Here is a 17,383-nt window from a genome sequence, read left to right as displayed (position 1 = left end):
GGAAGGCACAGCTGATGTAATACACAGGGAAAAGCCTCATTTCTGTTTTCCTTTAAAACAGCTGGATAGCGTACATCAGGCTGAAGTGTAAAATTGAAGCTTACCTAGTCACAAACTTGGCTACCAGAATTAGTTATCTGTTCCTATGAGGAAAATTCCTTTCTAAAACTTGTAGATGTGAATTAGAATCCCAGCTCCAAAGGATGTTTGCCTATTTCAAGGGCGAGGGAAACTGGCTGATCACTAAGCTAGCAAAAACAATGACCATGTCAGATCTCTAGGAGCCTACACCAGTGGGGGTTCCATCACTCAGAAATGGAATTGTTTCGATAGGCGGGATGTCATGAGCAGCCTGAATCCCAGGAACTCCAGCACACCAAAACCAGAAATGATCAAATAGTGTCCTATCTGTAGAGCACTTTATTACAGGCTTTCCCAGAGAACCCCTGGGTGGCCTTACATGAGCAGCTCACATCAGTTCATTAATGTAATGTCACAGCCCTATGAGGTGGGGAAGTTTTATTGTTCTTGAGCGAACTAAAATGTACAGATTAAGTGACTCACCCTGGGGGGACTCACCTGTGACAAAGCCAGGAATGGAACTCAGATTGCCTTAGTTCCAGTCCAGTGCTTAAACTAACCTTCCTCCTCTTTGAGATGAAACAGATCATAAGAAATGCAAGGAAGAGGTGGAGTAGAAAGCAAATCACCTTTCCCCAGAGCTAATCCCTCCTAGTTCTAGGTTGGTAGGTATTTCGTGAGCACTGCAATTTCAATCAGTTTTGTTCCTTCATTTCTCTCAATAGGGGAGAGGAAGAATAGGTGTCATGAGTGGTTCCTATAGTGAAAATGGAATTGTAGAGGTTTACCATCTCTCAGATGTGCCCCTCATGATCTCAGGGACCAGGGCCAGCCCCACAATTAAAAACACACCTCTACCAGACGGGGACAGGCTGGCTTAGCACCATGCCCCAAAAGGTCAGTCTGGCTCTGAGTGCCCAATGGGAGACCATTAACTCAGTAACACCCTCCACTGATAATTGCCACCAGCCTTTAGACTAGAGGATCCAATCTAGGGAATGCTAACTCAAGTGATTCCACTGATTGCAACTGCAAAAGGTAGTTTCTCAAATACTTAGGATACAACCTTGTTAAGGTTTTACAAATGAATAGAAATTCCTTGAACATCTGGAAGTACATAGGGAGCCAGTGTGGTCCTTGGAGGACTAGTGTAAAATGGTCCCCATGGTTAATTTCACTAAGCAAGGGGGTGGCTATGTTCTGCACTAGCTACTGTACTTGAATAGTCTGCCAGGGTATGCACCTAGAGCACTTCATTGTTAATGGGCACTGTAAAAAGGACATCAGGACAATGCCCTTTAAAACCCAAGTGCCAATACCTCGAGGGTGCAGTCAGACTAAATAAAAGGAACTACAGATCCTCTATGCAGAAAAACGATCCAGCTATCGACCAGAATGAGAACAGAGATTCACCAGCACCCACCGCACAGACAATAGGTTGGTAATGGGATATGCTTGACTCATTCTCATTGCCACAGTAAACATTTAGTTCTGGTTATACTCAGGTGTTCCCTTGAATTGGGATTCAAAGGGGATTCTGCTCTGACAGTCTTGCTGTCAATTACCCTCAGTGAAGAAAAGGGGTTATAGGAAAAAACTGGCCCCACAGTCACTTGCACAGCACCAGTGATGCACACTCAGAGAAACGCAGGCACATGGTAGCTTTGATAGACCTTTATTAGCAGACTGTTCCCTCCATGAGGAATCTCATTGGTTAGATTTGTGTTCTGACAACTTCCAGTTACAGCTACAAAGACAGTCACATTTTGCATTGATTTTTGTATTCGGAATATTCCCATTAGGCCACACTGGTAGGAAGGAGCCACTGCAGAATTAACAGTTGGTCTCAAAAGGGGAGGTGAAAAAAAAATCATATCACTAATCCAGGTACAAAGTTAGATTTCCATCTGGCAAGAACAGACAGCAAGGAGAGTACCTAAAGACTGAAGGTTCTCCATACTGCTAAAGTCTGTCACACCCGGAGCAGCTGCCAGGAGTGCCTAACGAAGCCCTTCCCGTTCCCACAAAACTTCTCCGTAGTGCACGTGTGTGTGAGGAGCACTGGGACTCAGCAGCAGGTCTGCCCACTCCCCTTCAAACAGAACTGCAGCAGCTTGTGTCCAAGTGCAAGTTTCCTTCCACATTTCTGGAAACTGTCAACTTTTGTCTTATTTTTAAATCCCTGAGATTTTTTACCACAAAAATTCCAAATCGACCCTCTCTCAATTAGCCGTTGAGACATCAACATACACAGACCTTCCATTTCCCCAGCTTGAGCCATCCACAGGAAATCCTGTCACACACACATGCGAGGCGATTCCAGAGCAAGGCAAGCCTCAAAATGCACCATTCCGCGTCCCTTGTCCCAGTGGACTGTTTCCTAGCTAATCAGTTCCCCTCCCTTCTATGGCTTATTGCTACAGAGAATTTCTCTTGACTGACTGAGGCCCTCCAATAACCAGCCCAGATATAGAAAGAGCAGCTCAAGCTTTAGGGGAAGAGAACACTAGTGACCTCAGTGTCTTCCCCTGCTGCTGAGCTGTGAGATGGTAAAGGTGCAAATGGGTAAGAAAATAATACAGAACTTTAAATAGGAGAAATACAAGGACAGTAACAATATTTAAACAAGTCTATAAAAATAGTTTACATAACTGTTCAAATAAATACAAAATAAATATGATTTAAGCAGTATGACATGAGTGGAATGTGACACTGGTCCATTTTGCCCCAAATCAAAAGTTGGAGGAGGATCTCCTGGGCCCCAGAAGCCTGATCCTATAGACTGAAGTAGCCCATAATACAGTCAGAGAAATTTTAAAGCCATTCCCTTCCCTTCCCCCTATGAAAAGCACCCTCTGGGAGAAAACACAAGCAGTCATCTTCAAACCCCTGACGAACCCGACTTCCTCCCAATGTCAGCTAACATCCCTTCCCACAACATTACTCCTAGCCTGGGGATTCCTTATCCCTCAAATGCAAACCCTAACTCCAAGTCTACAAAGAGATCTAAAGAGGGATAAATAGTAGCTTAGCTGCAGGGTTTGGAAAGGGTCAGTCGTCCCCCCTTGGCACCGAGCAGAACCTTGTTCAGAGTACCAAGCAGGCTGCAGAGCCTTCTCCCATGCTGTGCCAGGAGCCCAGCTACAGAGATGGACAAGAGTAGCAGAGTACGGTCAGTTATTCAGTGAAGCCATGCATCGAGGCAACAGTCCATTCAGGGCTCTCTAGCCTTCCCCTTTCCAAACCTCTGCTGGGCATGAATGACAAACCCATCTAGCATGCAGCAATGCAGGTATGCAGGCTTTAGTCTGCTGCTTCTGTTAGTAAGTGCATCTTGTTAGCAGGTTTATGAGAGAGACTTGCTCTGACCTATAAAAATAAATAATCCTAATTCTCCACCAGGCTGGCCTAAGTAACCTTCAGCCTGAGTGGAAGAACCACTGCTCACCAGCCCCCAAAACTGGTCCAGTTTAAAGTTTCATTTCGTGTCAGAGTCTCGGAAGCAGAACATGAATGTCTCCTACCGAAAGAAATACATGTAAACATAATAAATAAGTCTGTGGTGGCAGCACCAACACAAAGTTTGTACAATTTTAAACAGGTAGGAGGTTAAACTGAATGGAAAAAAGCTCCTTCAGCATTTCAAAAGTTGCTACATATCTCCAGGCCAGCAGCTCTGTTTCTACATGCAAGATCCCCGCTCTACTAGGCTACTGGAAACTGGCCTCAAACTTGCAGCTTGAGACACAACCAGGAGTTGATCCCCTGGTCTCCCAATTGGTCTCCTGTATGCTTGAAGGACCACTTGATGGTTTAAGCAGAGCTCTTGAGTAGCAAGATGGCAAAGGACACCAAATCCTCCACATCCTGACTCACACCCAACTGGATTCTCACAGCTTTGCTTAGTCAGCTTAGTGTCGACACATTCACAGAATGAGAGATGGCTATACACCCCAGGATTACAGCCCAAGATTTCAGAGTTCAGAATCCTTGGTGTCTCCTGGTCACCGTGACTGCACCCCCAGGGTCATCTTCAAGTTCTCATAAACCACGTAGCTGATGCTTACGGCTGGGATCACTTTCATGAAGTTTGGGGCCAGACCCCGATAGAGGCCAAATGCTCCTTCTGTCTTTAGAATGTGTTTGAAGAGTCCCCTCATTGTCACCTCTGGAGCTCCCTCCACTGAAGCTACAACAGAAACACAAGAAATAGTAGAGCATGGATTAAGGTATGTTGTAAGAAAATGCCCATCTCAAAGGCATGTGTTAGATTTGTTTATTGCACTCATACGAGCAGAGACTCTTGAGCTACACTGACCATATAGTTACATGAGTGAGAGAGATTAGGCAGCAGAATGAGGCCATGCCACATATGCCTGCCATTTCCACACACACCAGCTCATGGGCTGACTAAAGCACACAAGTAAAGAGAATGAAAAAATGGCTTGGTTATAGAGGCTCTGGGTCCAACTGCCAAGAATGGCACAAAGTTCACATCGTTCTTGATCCTCGGCCTACAGATATCCCAGAGTTCAGCTGCACAGAAAAATTAAAATATGCCTTAATTTTGCAAGACCTTCCAGTCCTCCACTGATACACACAGTGAGTTCCATACTCACTGCACACATAGCAGCAGTCCTGGAATTCCAGAGGAGAGTCTGAACAGTTCTTACCTTGAGCCTGCATGCGTGTTCTCACAAGAGCCAGGGGATAACTGGCCAGCTGCCCACAGGTGCTGGAGATGGTGCCACAAGCCAGGAGAACAAACACTCCGGGGTCAGCACTGTTCACAGCATAGCGTTGTAACCAGGTATTTTTTAATGTCTAGAAGAAATAGGTCAGGTGTTAGCTGAGAAGGACAGGGCATGGAGCATCAAGAGACTGGCCCACACAAGGAGAGAAGCTGGGGTTGGAGGCTTGTGGAGATCTATGCAAAGTCAACTAGAAATAACTGCAGAAGACAAGATCCTAGCTTGTCAGATTTTCTTGAGCAGCTGCTGCTGCCGCCACTGTAGCATCTGTGAAAGACACTAGTTAGCAGCTTTGCTGCAGCGACTCCCTCATCCAAAGGGCAGGGCCATAGATTGCCACAAGGCTTGTGCTGGAATCACCCCTAGGCCATTTGTGTTAATCTCAAGGGGCATGTGCAGAATTTAACCAGGAAGAATTTATACGCCTACATTAGCGACATGCACAACCTCTCCCTGCTTGTCCCGAAAGTGAGATATCCCAGCCCCACAGAAGCCAGGCAGGCGCCATACCTCATAGACTGCCAGGTCAATACCAGCGTATGGAATGATTCCTAGCATGTTGGGGATGTAGCCTTTGTAGAAGGCAGCCATTCCTTCCTTGGAGAGGATGTTCTTGGCGCAGTCCAGCATGCCTGAATACTGTCCTGTCTTCCGCAAGGCCATTCGGGTCTTCAGAACCTAACACGGCACAAAAGCATGCACTCTGTGAATGCCAACAGCAGCACTGGGAGCAGGAACAGGTCACAGTAATCCCATGAAGGGAGCACATCACAGGGAGTGTCAGCAACTCCATTTCATGCATTACTAGAGCCCCGTTACTAGACAATGCCCTTGGACATCCAGTACAAAAGCTGCCTCTAGCACCCAACACAATTCGCCTCACAGCTAGCATTCAGCTCACATTACCACACCTCAATTTCTCCACCTAATGACTCCCCATCCCCTCCCCTATGTCATGGAGTAGGATGCCAGCTGCCAGCCTCACCTCCATTGGGTAGATGCTGCTCTGAGCAATGACCCCTGCCAGAGAACCAGCCACTAGCCGCTCATGAATTCCCAGCATTTCCTGGTCAGTGCCAATGAACCGTTTGATCTGTAGAAACAAAGAAATATTATAACAGAGGGGGGCTTCTCGCAGTGAAGACAGTTTGACTGGCTGGACCACATAACACCTTTCCTCCTCAGCATGGGCCACAAGCTACCTCTCTTTTCACTTGCTGGGTCTGCCACAGGCTGGAGAGGGAAGTGTGAACACCACCTCTGTTTCAGCCATGCACTCCATCACTTCACTGTGACTTCATGCTGCCCATTTCTCCAGCTCTGCCAGGGGGTGAGGTGTGAGAGGCACCGTTCCCACCGTTGGAGAGAGGTGCTTGCCAGGCATGGGCATAAAGCTCATACCCTCTGCCTGCCCTCAGTCTTCCTAGAGGCACCATACATTTATACCCTGACTGGTGGGTTACCATCCATTACATGGCTCTAGTTTGGGCAGTCACTCAGATGAAAAGGCTCCTCCAGCTCTCACGTGGCCTTGGGTCTAAGCTTCAATACGACCTTTCCCTTACCTGTTCATAAGCCATGAATTTGATGGCAGACTCTGGCGCAATCTTCAGGACGTTGATGCCATTCCCCCGCCACAGCGACTTGGGCCCGCCCTCTCGGATCATATGGGTAAAGCCACCAACGATGCACATGTTGTTACTGCGGGAAGCATGGACCTGGCAGGGAGGAAGGGGGAGAATTCTGATTGGTGCTAGTCCTGATTGCCACAGCTGCCTGTAATCCTAGGACAAAGGGCATTTCTTATCTACCCAGAGATTTAGGGAGCTTTAGCTCTTCCCAGATTACATTCATAAAAAGGGGGGAAAAAGGCATTTTTGGGTTTTAAGTCTGAGATCAGTTAACTGATTAATCCACCTGAGCCCCAGCCCATCACAGCAGGAAGGGGAGGGAAGCATTCTTGCACAGACACCCCCCAGGAGCTCTGGTACAGGGAGAAGAGGCTTCTCAGCTAAAAGACAGGGATAGTCACTGCTGGCTGACTGCCTAAGCAAAGTCCAAAATTCCTGCTGCGTAACTCTGCTTTCTAACATTGATTACACTTATCTCTGCCCTGTGAACCTGGAGCTAGGAGACCTGCCAACAAGTCAACTCAGTCATTTTCAGGGGCCGGTTCTCAAATCAGTGACTCCTCTTGAACCAGTTCCATGGAAGTAAGTTTTCCAAGGCTGTCAGGCACAAGGTGGTCTAGCTAGGACCAGTGATGGCTCTCTCATCTGTTCAGCTCCTAAAGTTTTCATATCATTGTGACAACTAACAGGTCAAGAATGGCTTTTACATGGCTAGAAATGATATTTGGTACAGACCAAAAGGCTGCCACTCACCAATGTGGAAGTACTAAGACTGAGTCCAACCAGAATCAGTCACTTGTCTGGACAGACAATTTCAGGTCTGCTGCTAGGATCCATTTAATTGGACAAGTGCACTAAGGGAAGCAGCATGTGCACCTTGATAAAACAAAGTTATTTTTGGTTTTTGCCCTACCTGCATGAGCACTTTCAGCCGGTCCAGTGGAGCTGTGCAGGTTCTGGAAACTGCACCTGCACCTCCACCCGCGACCAGATGTCTCCACCACATGCCCGTCTGCCTCTCTTCCACTGTGAACTCATCAGGGACTGTCAGATTCTCTCCCACATCAAAGATCTGCAAAGGAAGGAACAAGGTGTTGAGAAGTGCTTGGAAGGATAGAGTTAGGTAGGTAGCTTCTTGTCACGTCCTCAGAGGTCCCGCTGTCAGTCACCTACAACTTCCCATAGCTTGAGTACTTAAATAAATAGCTGTAAAGCACTGAACATGAGCTTAATATTCAAATTCCCAGTTTGTCTGCAAATCATAGCTGATATGTTTGACCACACACAATAAAGGAACTGGCAGTGCCAGAGAACATGCAAATCATCACCATATAACAATAGCTATACTGGGTCAGACCAGTCTGATAGTATTTGACAGGGGTTGGTGCCAAATGCTGCAGAAGGAATGAACAAATAGGGCAATTTCAAAAGATCCAACCTGTCATCCACTCCCAGCTTCTGGCATTTGGAGGTTTAAGGACACCCAGAGCACAGGGTTGAGTCCCTGACCATCCTGGCTAACAGCCATTGATAGACCTATCCTTCATGAACTTATCTAATTCTTTTTTTAACTCACTTATAACTTTTGGCCTTCACAACCTCCCATGGCAATGAGTTTCACAGGTTGACTGTGTGGTGCATGAAGTAGTATTTCCTTTTGTTTGTTTTAAATCTGCTGCCTATTAATTTAATCAGCTAACACAAGAACTAGGGGTTATGCAAGAGATAAATGATACTTCCTCCATACCATTCATTATTTGCTAGGACATGGGGACCCTTGACATTTTAATGACTCCAGTTCAGGAGGCTGGGGACTTGCCAACCCTTTGGGCTGCCCCAATACAGAATGCCTAACTTTAACGATCAAAGTGACTAACCAAGGGCAGTGGGGTGTGGAAAAAGATATGTCGCTTTTGGAACCTTCTGGCGCTCAGCCAGTCTGCTCTCATTACACATTATAAAAAGTACTGAATAAATATATCGAGGAAGGGCTGGTGCCTGTTGTATCAGTTCCTGGTATTAGCAGGTCCTGAAGTAGCAGGAACTGGTCTGAGCTCTCAGAGCTGTGATCCAAGTCAACCTGCTCGCTCGCTCTCCCCTCCCTCAGAAGGTCCAGTTGTCACTTGTGCCAGGGACTTCAGAAGCCATGCCAAGGAGATGAGATCTCTCTCTCTCGGCTTCTGAAGTCCCTGGCACAGGTGACAATTGGACCTTCTGAGGGAGGGGAGAGCGAGAGATTTTAAAATATCTATATCTATATCTATAAATATAAATATAAGAGAAGCAGGAAGTGACCAGGCTTCTAGAGCTAGAAGGCAGCTACTGAACCAAGAAGAGAACGAAGGGGACTTGGTACGTGCTACTGGGAAGTGGCACTCTTATCAAGAAATTGGGGAAGGATCAGGCCTGCTTTGGCAGAGGAATTTTTATTTCTTTTACCGTTGAGTGCTTCCAGTACAGGATGATCTCAGGAATGTTCTCCACTGGGTGCAGCAGGTGATAGTCTCGCCACTCGTTCCAGTCAATTGTCATAGTTCCATTTTTATCCATGCTGCAAAAAAGCGTATTACAAGCAAATGAACAGGAGATGGGTGCATGGCCCCACTGAGGGAGAAACTCCTCCTCACCTCCCTCTTGGTTATTCAGGGCCCCTCCCCTCACCCCAAAGTAGAAACCTTCACAGGGCAACTACTGGAAAGTGTTACAAGGGTTGAAAGGTACAAGACACTGCTAGGGAATCCTCTCCTCCCAAGCCATGCAGACAGTAGGGGAAATGTGCCTCATTTTCTCCCTCCCCACTAGCCACACCAAAGGATTTGTTGTGCCCCCTCCCATCATGGTTAGAGCAAAACAAAAAAAACAATAACGAACTCTGGTACTGCAGAGAAGATAAGGAACTGGCAGAGACTAAAGTTACACAGGTACTTACTAGGTGACAGGACCCCAGAAATGGCCTGTCCTTATTCTGACAGACAGGCAAACAGACAGAGGGGAGGATGGCAAAGGAAAGAGGAAAAACAGGACAAATAAGTGATTGTTACAGTGTTAGTGCCACATGCATAGTGCTAAGCATTTCAGTAAAGTAAGTAAACAGTCCCTCTCCAGAGCAGCAAGCTGCGGGTGACACGGTAGAGGCACATGGGATGCCGGTATGATCAAGTGCATGCCCTTCTCCACAATAGGCTAGCGAAGGATTTTTAACTGCAAGGCTCTGAGACCTTGGAGTGAGGGGCTACAAGCATTCTTCTCCATTCATTCTATGGAATGGGGAAGGGGTAACTGAACTCCTCAGAACCTAGAAGAGGATTGTGCATAGATGGAATTCCCACCTCCCTGGAAGTATCAGATGGTAGCCATGCTAGAGACAGAATACCATCTTTATAGCCCAGTGGTCTGATCTAGCATCACAAGTCACTGGTCTTATTCATTCTATTTGACCAATGTTCTTGCTCTTTATTCTCCCCTGCCCCAATTTGATTCAAGCAGACTGAGCAAATGGGTGGCTGTTCTTCAGTCTCCATAGTGCATTATAGTTTTCAATACACAGAAAATTCAAAAACGCAGTGAGAAGCGATAGGTCTGAGGAGGGAGAGCTGCAGTCATTAGAGAGTGTAGACAGGAAGGGAAGAGGAGATAAGATCACTCTTTACATTTCCTTCTCGTATGTAGAAACTGAGGTGTAGAAGCCAGCTGAAAACTCACCTCTTGAGGATCTTCTCAGCCTGCTGTTCAGAGATCTTGACTCCCAGGTCCCGGAGGGATTGCATGATCTCCTGGGCATCGATACGGCCTGCAAACATAGAAGCCAGTGAGCCCAGAGACCATTTACCCAAAGAGGCTTCATGTTGACCTGCAGAGGCCACTGATCCTCTAGGACTATTAGAAAGAGCCTCACCATCATTCTTTTTATCCAAGCTCTTGAAGACCAGCCTCAGTTTTTTCTCATGATCTTGGAGATAGTGAACAAACTCCTCAAAGTCCAGCTGCCCATCCAGGTCCTTGTCTCCAGCTTTCACAATTTTCTGGTTTTAGGACATCAAAACAATCTCAGTTCCTTGTTCATTCAGATAAGACACCCCCTCTATGTAAAACTAATCAGTTAGCTAGACAGACAGAAGGACGCACATGCAGCATCAAGAAAAGTTCCCCACCAAACTGGGCTCAGCTTTACCCAGGAAGTGATCATGTGTGGCAAATGGAGGGCAGAAAGGAGAGGCCAAACTGATTCCAGGCACATGTCTTCACAAGTCAGTCACATAGACCAAATTACTCATACCTATGGAACTGATATCTAGCTAGTTAAATGTCAGACCTGTAGTAATATACAACACCCTAGGCCATAGATTGAATCTCAAACAGAGGCACTGAGCAATTCTAAAACAGAAGCACTAGGACTGCAGGAGGCTTAGATCATAGAACCTCAATCAAATTTTCCCCCTCCCAATCCAAGCTGTTAGTTAAAGCAGAGTTTTCTTCCTCCCCCTGGTGCATGAAAAGGAAAACCACCACTGGGAATAACCAATCCCAGCCAGCAAGAGCCTGTTGCCAAACTGAAGTCCATCTCCCATGGACAGTGGTAGCGATAAAAGCTGCTATGATGCCAGCATGAACTGGTTTAGCCACCCTGCAGCTATACACTTATGTAGACCTGAACTGTACAAGGTCCCTGGGAGATGCAGATTGAACAGCAGACAAGACAGAGTGCTTACATCGAGATGGGATCTAGCCCAAGCAACTGGGGAAGATAGGGAACTGTGGCATACAGTGCTCTCACACCTCAACTCACCCCAGCATGAGGAAATAGCACATGGCCTGCCCTGCACATGGGCGTATAGCTACTTGTTAACCAGGCAGGAGAAAGCCAGCCTGCACAGAGCAATAATTTAGGTCAGTCGGTTCCTGCTCCACCCCACATTTGCTAGTTGCCTTGCACAGATTACAAGAGCCAACAGGGACCAGCACCAAGTGGCTCAGTCCAGTCCTGTTCTCTACTGCACCTCCCTTTTGGATTATAATGCTAGTTATTCTCTCTGCAAACAGCGGCTGGCTATTATTAGAATAGACCTCAGTTCTGGACTCCCAGATGTCAGACCCTTTAACAAGTCCTGTACTTACCAATACCTAACATTAATTCGTAAGGCAGGTTCTCAGTGAAAGTATTTCAAAGGGAACATGTTAAGCCAAATTTATTCCAATATTTCTTAAACCTATGGAAGCTAGCCCTGCTCAGATGCTTTTAAATCAAGATACACCACTTAGTTTTAAATCCTATATGTAGCTACACACACTTGGCCACTACATTTAAGATTAAAGTCAGACAAACACCCAACTGGTCAATTCTGGTCCCAGGGCAGCCCAGGATCATTCCTATCATTTCTGAGAGTCTTAAAAAAATAAAATGAAAACCTGAACCACGGTGACCTTAGAGATATGCCCACCGTGTTCCTAGTCTGCAGACAGTCATATGACAGTTGTAAAGGACACAGATGGGGCCCCATATTCAACTTGTAGGCTAAAGATAGACAAACACCTCTGGCATGTCAGCAGATCAGTGTCAAATAGCTGATCCAGGCTTCCCTCTAGCAGATAATCCCTGACCAGTTCATGGCCAGTGGGATTCACAGCCTCCATAAAACAGTTAGGAGAGCTGGAAGGCTCTCTTCTTCCTATGAGAATTCCTGACAGTTATCACAGAGGAGATGGGGATAACAGGAACTATCATAGTTAGGCAGTTTCTACCTGCTCAGGCTTGCTAAATTAATCACTCCACGCTTCACTAAGCAATGAAGGACACAAGCTGTTTCTAAAGTCACAGCAGTGGGCTTGCATCAAGGGAATTGCTGGGATTCTTTCCTACTTGTGCAGGAGGTAGGGTGACCAGACGTCCCAGTATTATTGGGACCATCCCGATATTGGGGGCTTTTGTGTCTCGATTTTTCACACTTGCTATCTGGTCACCATAGCAAGGGATGTACACGTTATACCTTCAGCATCCTCTTCAGGGATATGGGTGAGCACCCACACCCGCCTCCTTGCCTTCAGAGGCAAACAGGAATCACTGCAGCAATTTCTATTTTGTACTCTGTAAATACATGCAGATACAACACTAGCACAGCCGTGCTTTTGCAACTTTAGGTTAATGTTAAGTTGCTAGTGTTTGCCACGATCACCTTCCTAAAGTGCCTCTCCAGCTGTTCCCCTGCCCCTCCTCCGTTCTTATGCCCAAATCTGCCATGCATGCAATCTCCTGGAATGCATAAGCAGTCACCAGTGCCCTTAACAGCATCTGACATTCAACTAGCGCCAGCAGCAGCGTGCTGGAACAGAAGGGACTGCAGTGGAGTGGAGAGAGGGTGAGTGTATAATTCTAGTACAGGGGTGGCCAACCTGAGCCTGAGAAGGAGCCAGAATTTACCAATGTACATTGCCGAAGAGCCACAGTAATACGTCAGCAGCCCCCTCTCAGCTCCCCTCCCCCCCCGTCCCAGCGCCACCCACCCACCCACCGGCAGCCCCACTGATCAGCGCCTCCCCCTCCTTCCTCCCCGCACTTCCCAGGAGATCAGCAGTTTCATGACATGCAGGAGGCTGGGGAGTGGGAGAGAGGAGCAAGGGCATGACAGGCTCAGGGGCGGGAAAGGGTGGAGTGGGGGCAGGGCCTGCGGCAGAGCCAGGGGTTGAGCAGTGAGCATCCCCCGGCACATTGGAAAGTTGGCCCCTGTAGCTCCAGCCCCAGAGTCGGTGCCTATACAAGGAGCTGCATATTAACTTCTGAAGAGCCGCATGTGGCTCGGAGCCACAGGCTGACCACCCCTGTTCTAGTAAGTTGCCCTTCTGTAGCAGAGGGCTTTACGTGAAACATTTGTGGGTGATGCTATAGCCTTGCCTACGCTATGAACTCTTCCATGCAGGGTTTAGACATGGTTGCTGAAGCCGTGGTGAACACGGTTTGTGTTTGTCTACACTTGCTGCTAAACAGTGCACAACACATGTTTAGTTGCACCCATTGTGAGAAAGGATTCAAACTTCAGAGTAGACACAAGACCTAGGTGCACATGCTGCTGGATGCTAAGACACAAAAAGGGGTGGAGGACAAACAGTAATGAGGACGGGGCTAACACTACAATCCTACAGGGATTGTCTAAGAGCAGATAAGGCAATGTTAAGAAAGGAAACGCCAATCTCTTCCCCACAGAACTCACTAGGATATTGTGCAGTTAATCAGCTGGTTTACTCAAGGCACCTAAATTCAGCAAGAATGAACTATAGGGGAAGATACCTAAAACAGCCTCTGAGGGGAAAGGATATTTGGCTCCCATGTCCCCCCACTTCCACCCCCCCCCACACACACAGTTGACTCCCCTTTAAGGGGAGGGAGGGAGGGAGCCTAAGAGGAAAGACACTGCCCTATAGCTTGCTGCCAGAAGCCCCTGCAAAGGGGTAGTGGAAAAGATGACGGCAGCCCATGCCTCTGGCTATAGGTATGAGCAGCAGGGGCCACAAGCAAGCTGGTTTCCCATACACTCGCCAAGCCAACTGGTCCAGAAGATCTTGATACACCACTTTCCCCACCACATCCCCACCCTCCTTTCTGCCACCCTACACCCAAGCCATACCTGTTTCCACTGGCGGTAGGTAGAGAACTCCTCGGAAGGAATGAAGAGGCTCAGGCGGAAGATAGATTTGAGCTGGGCAGGTAGCCCCTTTGACTCAAAGTACTGGAACTCTGTCTGAGACTCCCCGAACACTGGCACATACAGACACAAGCAGAGCATGTTTCTGTACCAGCAACTCAGGTGCTGACCTACACGGCCAAGGGAGGATGGGAAGCAACCTGAGCGATCCTCTGCTGGAGCTAGTTTCAGTGCGTGGGGGAAAGGAAATGCCGGCAAGTCTCATGACACATGGCTATGAGCTGTCCGTGCTCAGCTGCCATTGGCTGCTCAAGTCCTGCCCTTCTGCTTAAACGGGAAGCCTTCTTTGTGCAATACCTCCCAGTTAGCCAACCAGCACTGGCTTTGTGACAAGGCATGTGAGCTGCCTCCAATTGCTCAACTCTAGGCTCTTTGTAAAGCCCAAGCAGCCCACGTCACACTCTCACCAGCAGAGTTAACTCTTCTCTGTCCCCCTCACTTAATCCCTTCTGCCTCCTCAACTGAACCGGGATGCAGACAGCACAGTCCCATGCAGCACCCACAGCACTGGGGCTGGGAGAAGCTGTAATAAATGTTTACGTGTGTAGAGAGAACTGCAAGAAAATCCAGGAGAAGCTTCTCCCCTTCCTCATTTGTAATGCTCGCTGGATGCTCTTTGCCTTAGATTAGACTAGGCTCTTTGGGACAGGAATCATCTCTTCCCAGGACACAGCACAATGCCATCCAATCCCGACTGGGGCCTTTGGTCAATACCATAGGTACTAATGCTAGGATTGAAGGGAATGGATTTCCCCTCACCCCGCAACCAATACTCCAATGATTTTCTTACTTCCTCTAAAAGATGCATGGGACACAGGATACTCCATACATCCACTGCCTTCATGCCACATTCAAGATCACCAGCTACAAGACCCCAAAAGTCCCATGTTTTTAAAGAAGGCTGTGGCATAAAAGAGGATAATTAGCTCTCTGGTTATAAACAATCTTGGGAAATATAATTAGAGCTTGGGTGATGTCAGCCATGAGGGAGAATTCCCTGAATGCCCAGACAGATCAATGCTGCAGCCCTGTTCTCAGGGACATTGAGAAAAGGTGGCCGAGAGACATGTGCCACTGCGACAGACTTGCAGGAAGCCAGTCAAAAGCAGGCTCCAGGTTAAGATGGAATATACACTTCAGACTCAGTCTTGGAAAACGTGTGTGTCTAATTTTGAGACAAATTAAAATCTAACTAGCCATCTATGGAGCAGTAAATGTAAGCTTGCATGCTTACGTAGTAAGTGGTTAATTATAGATGGGAAAACGTGAAAAACACATTTTGTCCAGTTACAGCTTACACTGCCAAATGGTCTAGGTGGATACAATGTTTTTCCCTGGTTCTCCCATCTATTATTAAGCCACTTAATGCTTTCATCACTGGTGCATGGAGCAGTATAGGGTTGGTCAGGCTGACAAATGGGGTGTGCCGTGAGGACTCCTTACTGAGCACAGATATGACTACAGGCTTCTAAATGCTTGGCACTTTGGTGCGTGGGCATTAAATATTCCCTGGCATTGCTGTATACAGATAGAGAAAAAGCAACAAAAAAGACCACACACCAGGCTGAGGGTTCTGTAATCAGTTACAGGGCTATTAATTGCTTCCCATAATCCTCTGCATTATTAGAACGTAGTTTAGTTTAACAGGAAGGTAAAGTTGAGTCCCTGTCCCTAAAACCTGCCATAGAAAGGCTACCAGATGAGAGATGGGTGCAAGAATCAACATTCGATTTCCAGCGTTCCAAAGCACTATGATCTGTCTGTTCTAGGGGAAAGGAAGTTCATTTGCTGGACTAGTTTAAACCAGTTTGGCAAATAGTTAACCTTGCTAGAGCAATAGTTTGCAAATGATTATGCTCTGGCCACACTGGCCAGACAAACTATATGCCAGAACCAGTTTAAAAACTAGTTCAAACATTCTCTCCCTCACACCCTAGTGTTCAAAAAACATGAAAAACTTTCCACAGAATTTTGTTCATTAGGGTGAAATTTTAAAATGTGTCTTTACAAGCTGATCATGGAGTAGCAAGCCAGTTACATGGACTGGGATTATTTAGTCTGGGGCTTTAATTTGAGGAATTTATAAAAGCAAGTCATGATCTATTAAGCAACGTTTAGTATTCTCCCCAACTTCAGCTCCCAAAAGCTTGGCCATACTACAGCTTTCATAACTCCTCCCCCAGGCCTCTCACCCCACTGTGCCCCTTAATTTCACTATTACCTAACAAGGCTTAACCTACTCCCCCGTGACGTCTGTCTGGACACAGAACAGGATCCTCTCACCAAATCCAGATCCTCTTAGAGATCAGCTGCAGAAGCTTGTGTGATTCACAAGCCAATAGTGCACCCCTCTTTCCCCACACTTGCCCAAAGACCAATCTTTGCTACAATCATCAGCTCAGAGTCAAAGGCAAATGCCTCCTACAAGGCCGACTGAACTGACTTTTCCCATCAGAGACCTACTCCACTACACAGTGATTGAGAAGCCCCCGCCATCACCATACATGCACGCTTTCCTGAGTTCCCAGGCGTCATTCTTTGTTACAGCCGCTTGACACCACAGTTGCTATGACAGCACAATGCAGCTTTTCCCAATGAAATCCACCTACACTTGGCAGCGGGAGACAATGGACAAAACCGTGCGTTTCAGGGAAGAAACACCCACCATCCTACGTCAAAGTAGAGAAGAGAAGGGGAGGGCAAGAAAGTCATTTTTTCTCGGCTCTCTGTGAGCTGAGGGGTGAAAACATTATCTACTATCTGTTCTTAGTTACAGCACAATGAACTCAGAGGAGCAGATGGGGTGCAACACCAGCAACTGCATTTACAGAGATGAATGCAAAGCAGGAGAGAGTGTGCAGATATCAAGTGTCTAGATCCCATTTCAAGAAGCTGGAAGGTTAGAAGTATCAAAGCAAATCGCTCTGTAGAGCATCAGAGACCTGGGTTACTGTGGTCCTGAGAACTTATTTCTACAGGCTTTAAATAATGAAGCCAAGTATAGTGAGTGCCTTTCGGAAACTTCAGCAGTGCCACAGTCCAGCCCACTCTCCATGCATCTGCAATACGTGAGGCTGAGCTGCAATGACTCAACTATTTGGACTCTAGAGATACAGTGAAAGCTACACAAGACGCCTGCCTCTGCTGCTGCTTCACGATGAATCTCTGGAGTATCCTTGCCTCACTCCTAAACTACCCCTTCCACTGATCTCCTTTCCAGAGAGCA

At 47.1% G+C, this 17,383-nt stretch overlaps 1 protein-coding gene across 3 annotated transcripts in view; it reads right to left on the bottom strand.

Annotated features, from left to right (window-relative positions):
• Positions 1–1,740: 1,740 nt before the first annotated feature.
• SLC25A25 (solute carrier family 25 member 25) overlaps positions 1,741–17,383 on the bottom strand; it is a 35,060-nt gene continuing 19,417 nt past the window's right edge. For 2 of the 3 annotated variants that reach the window (XM_054007355.1, XM_054007356.1), the window contains exons 2-10: positions 10,359–10,485; positions 10,166–10,253; positions 8,903–9,014; positions 7,377–7,535; positions 6,398–6,550; positions 5,818–5,925; positions 5,343–5,510; positions 4,755–4,905; positions 1,741–4,270 (exon numbers count right to left, since the gene is read on the bottom strand). In XM_054007355.1, the coding sequence (XP_053863330.1) occupies positions 4,086–4,270; positions 4,755–4,905; positions 5,343–5,510; positions 5,818–5,925; positions 6,398–6,550; positions 7,377–7,535; positions 8,903–9,014; positions 10,166–10,253; positions 10,359–10,485 (1,251 nt within the window). In that variant the 3' untranslated portion in view covers positions 1,741–4,085. Of the gene's footprint in view, positions 4,271–4,754; positions 4,906–5,342; positions 5,511–5,817; positions 5,926–6,397; positions 6,551–7,376; positions 7,536–8,902; positions 9,015–10,165; positions 10,254–10,358; positions 10,486–14,079; positions 14,546–17,383 lie in introns of those variants that run through there. The other variant, XM_054007357.1, reaches the window with a different exon arrangement.

This window comes from Malaclemys terrapin, chromosome 17, assembly GCF_027887155.1.
Source record: "Malaclemys terrapin pileata isolate rMalTer1 chromosome 17, rMalTer1.hap1, whole genome shotgun sequence".
NCBI lineage: Eukaryota > Metazoa > Chordata > Testudines > Emydidae > Malaclemys > Malaclemys terrapin.
This window is presented reverse-complemented; position numbering and strand designations above follow the sequence as displayed.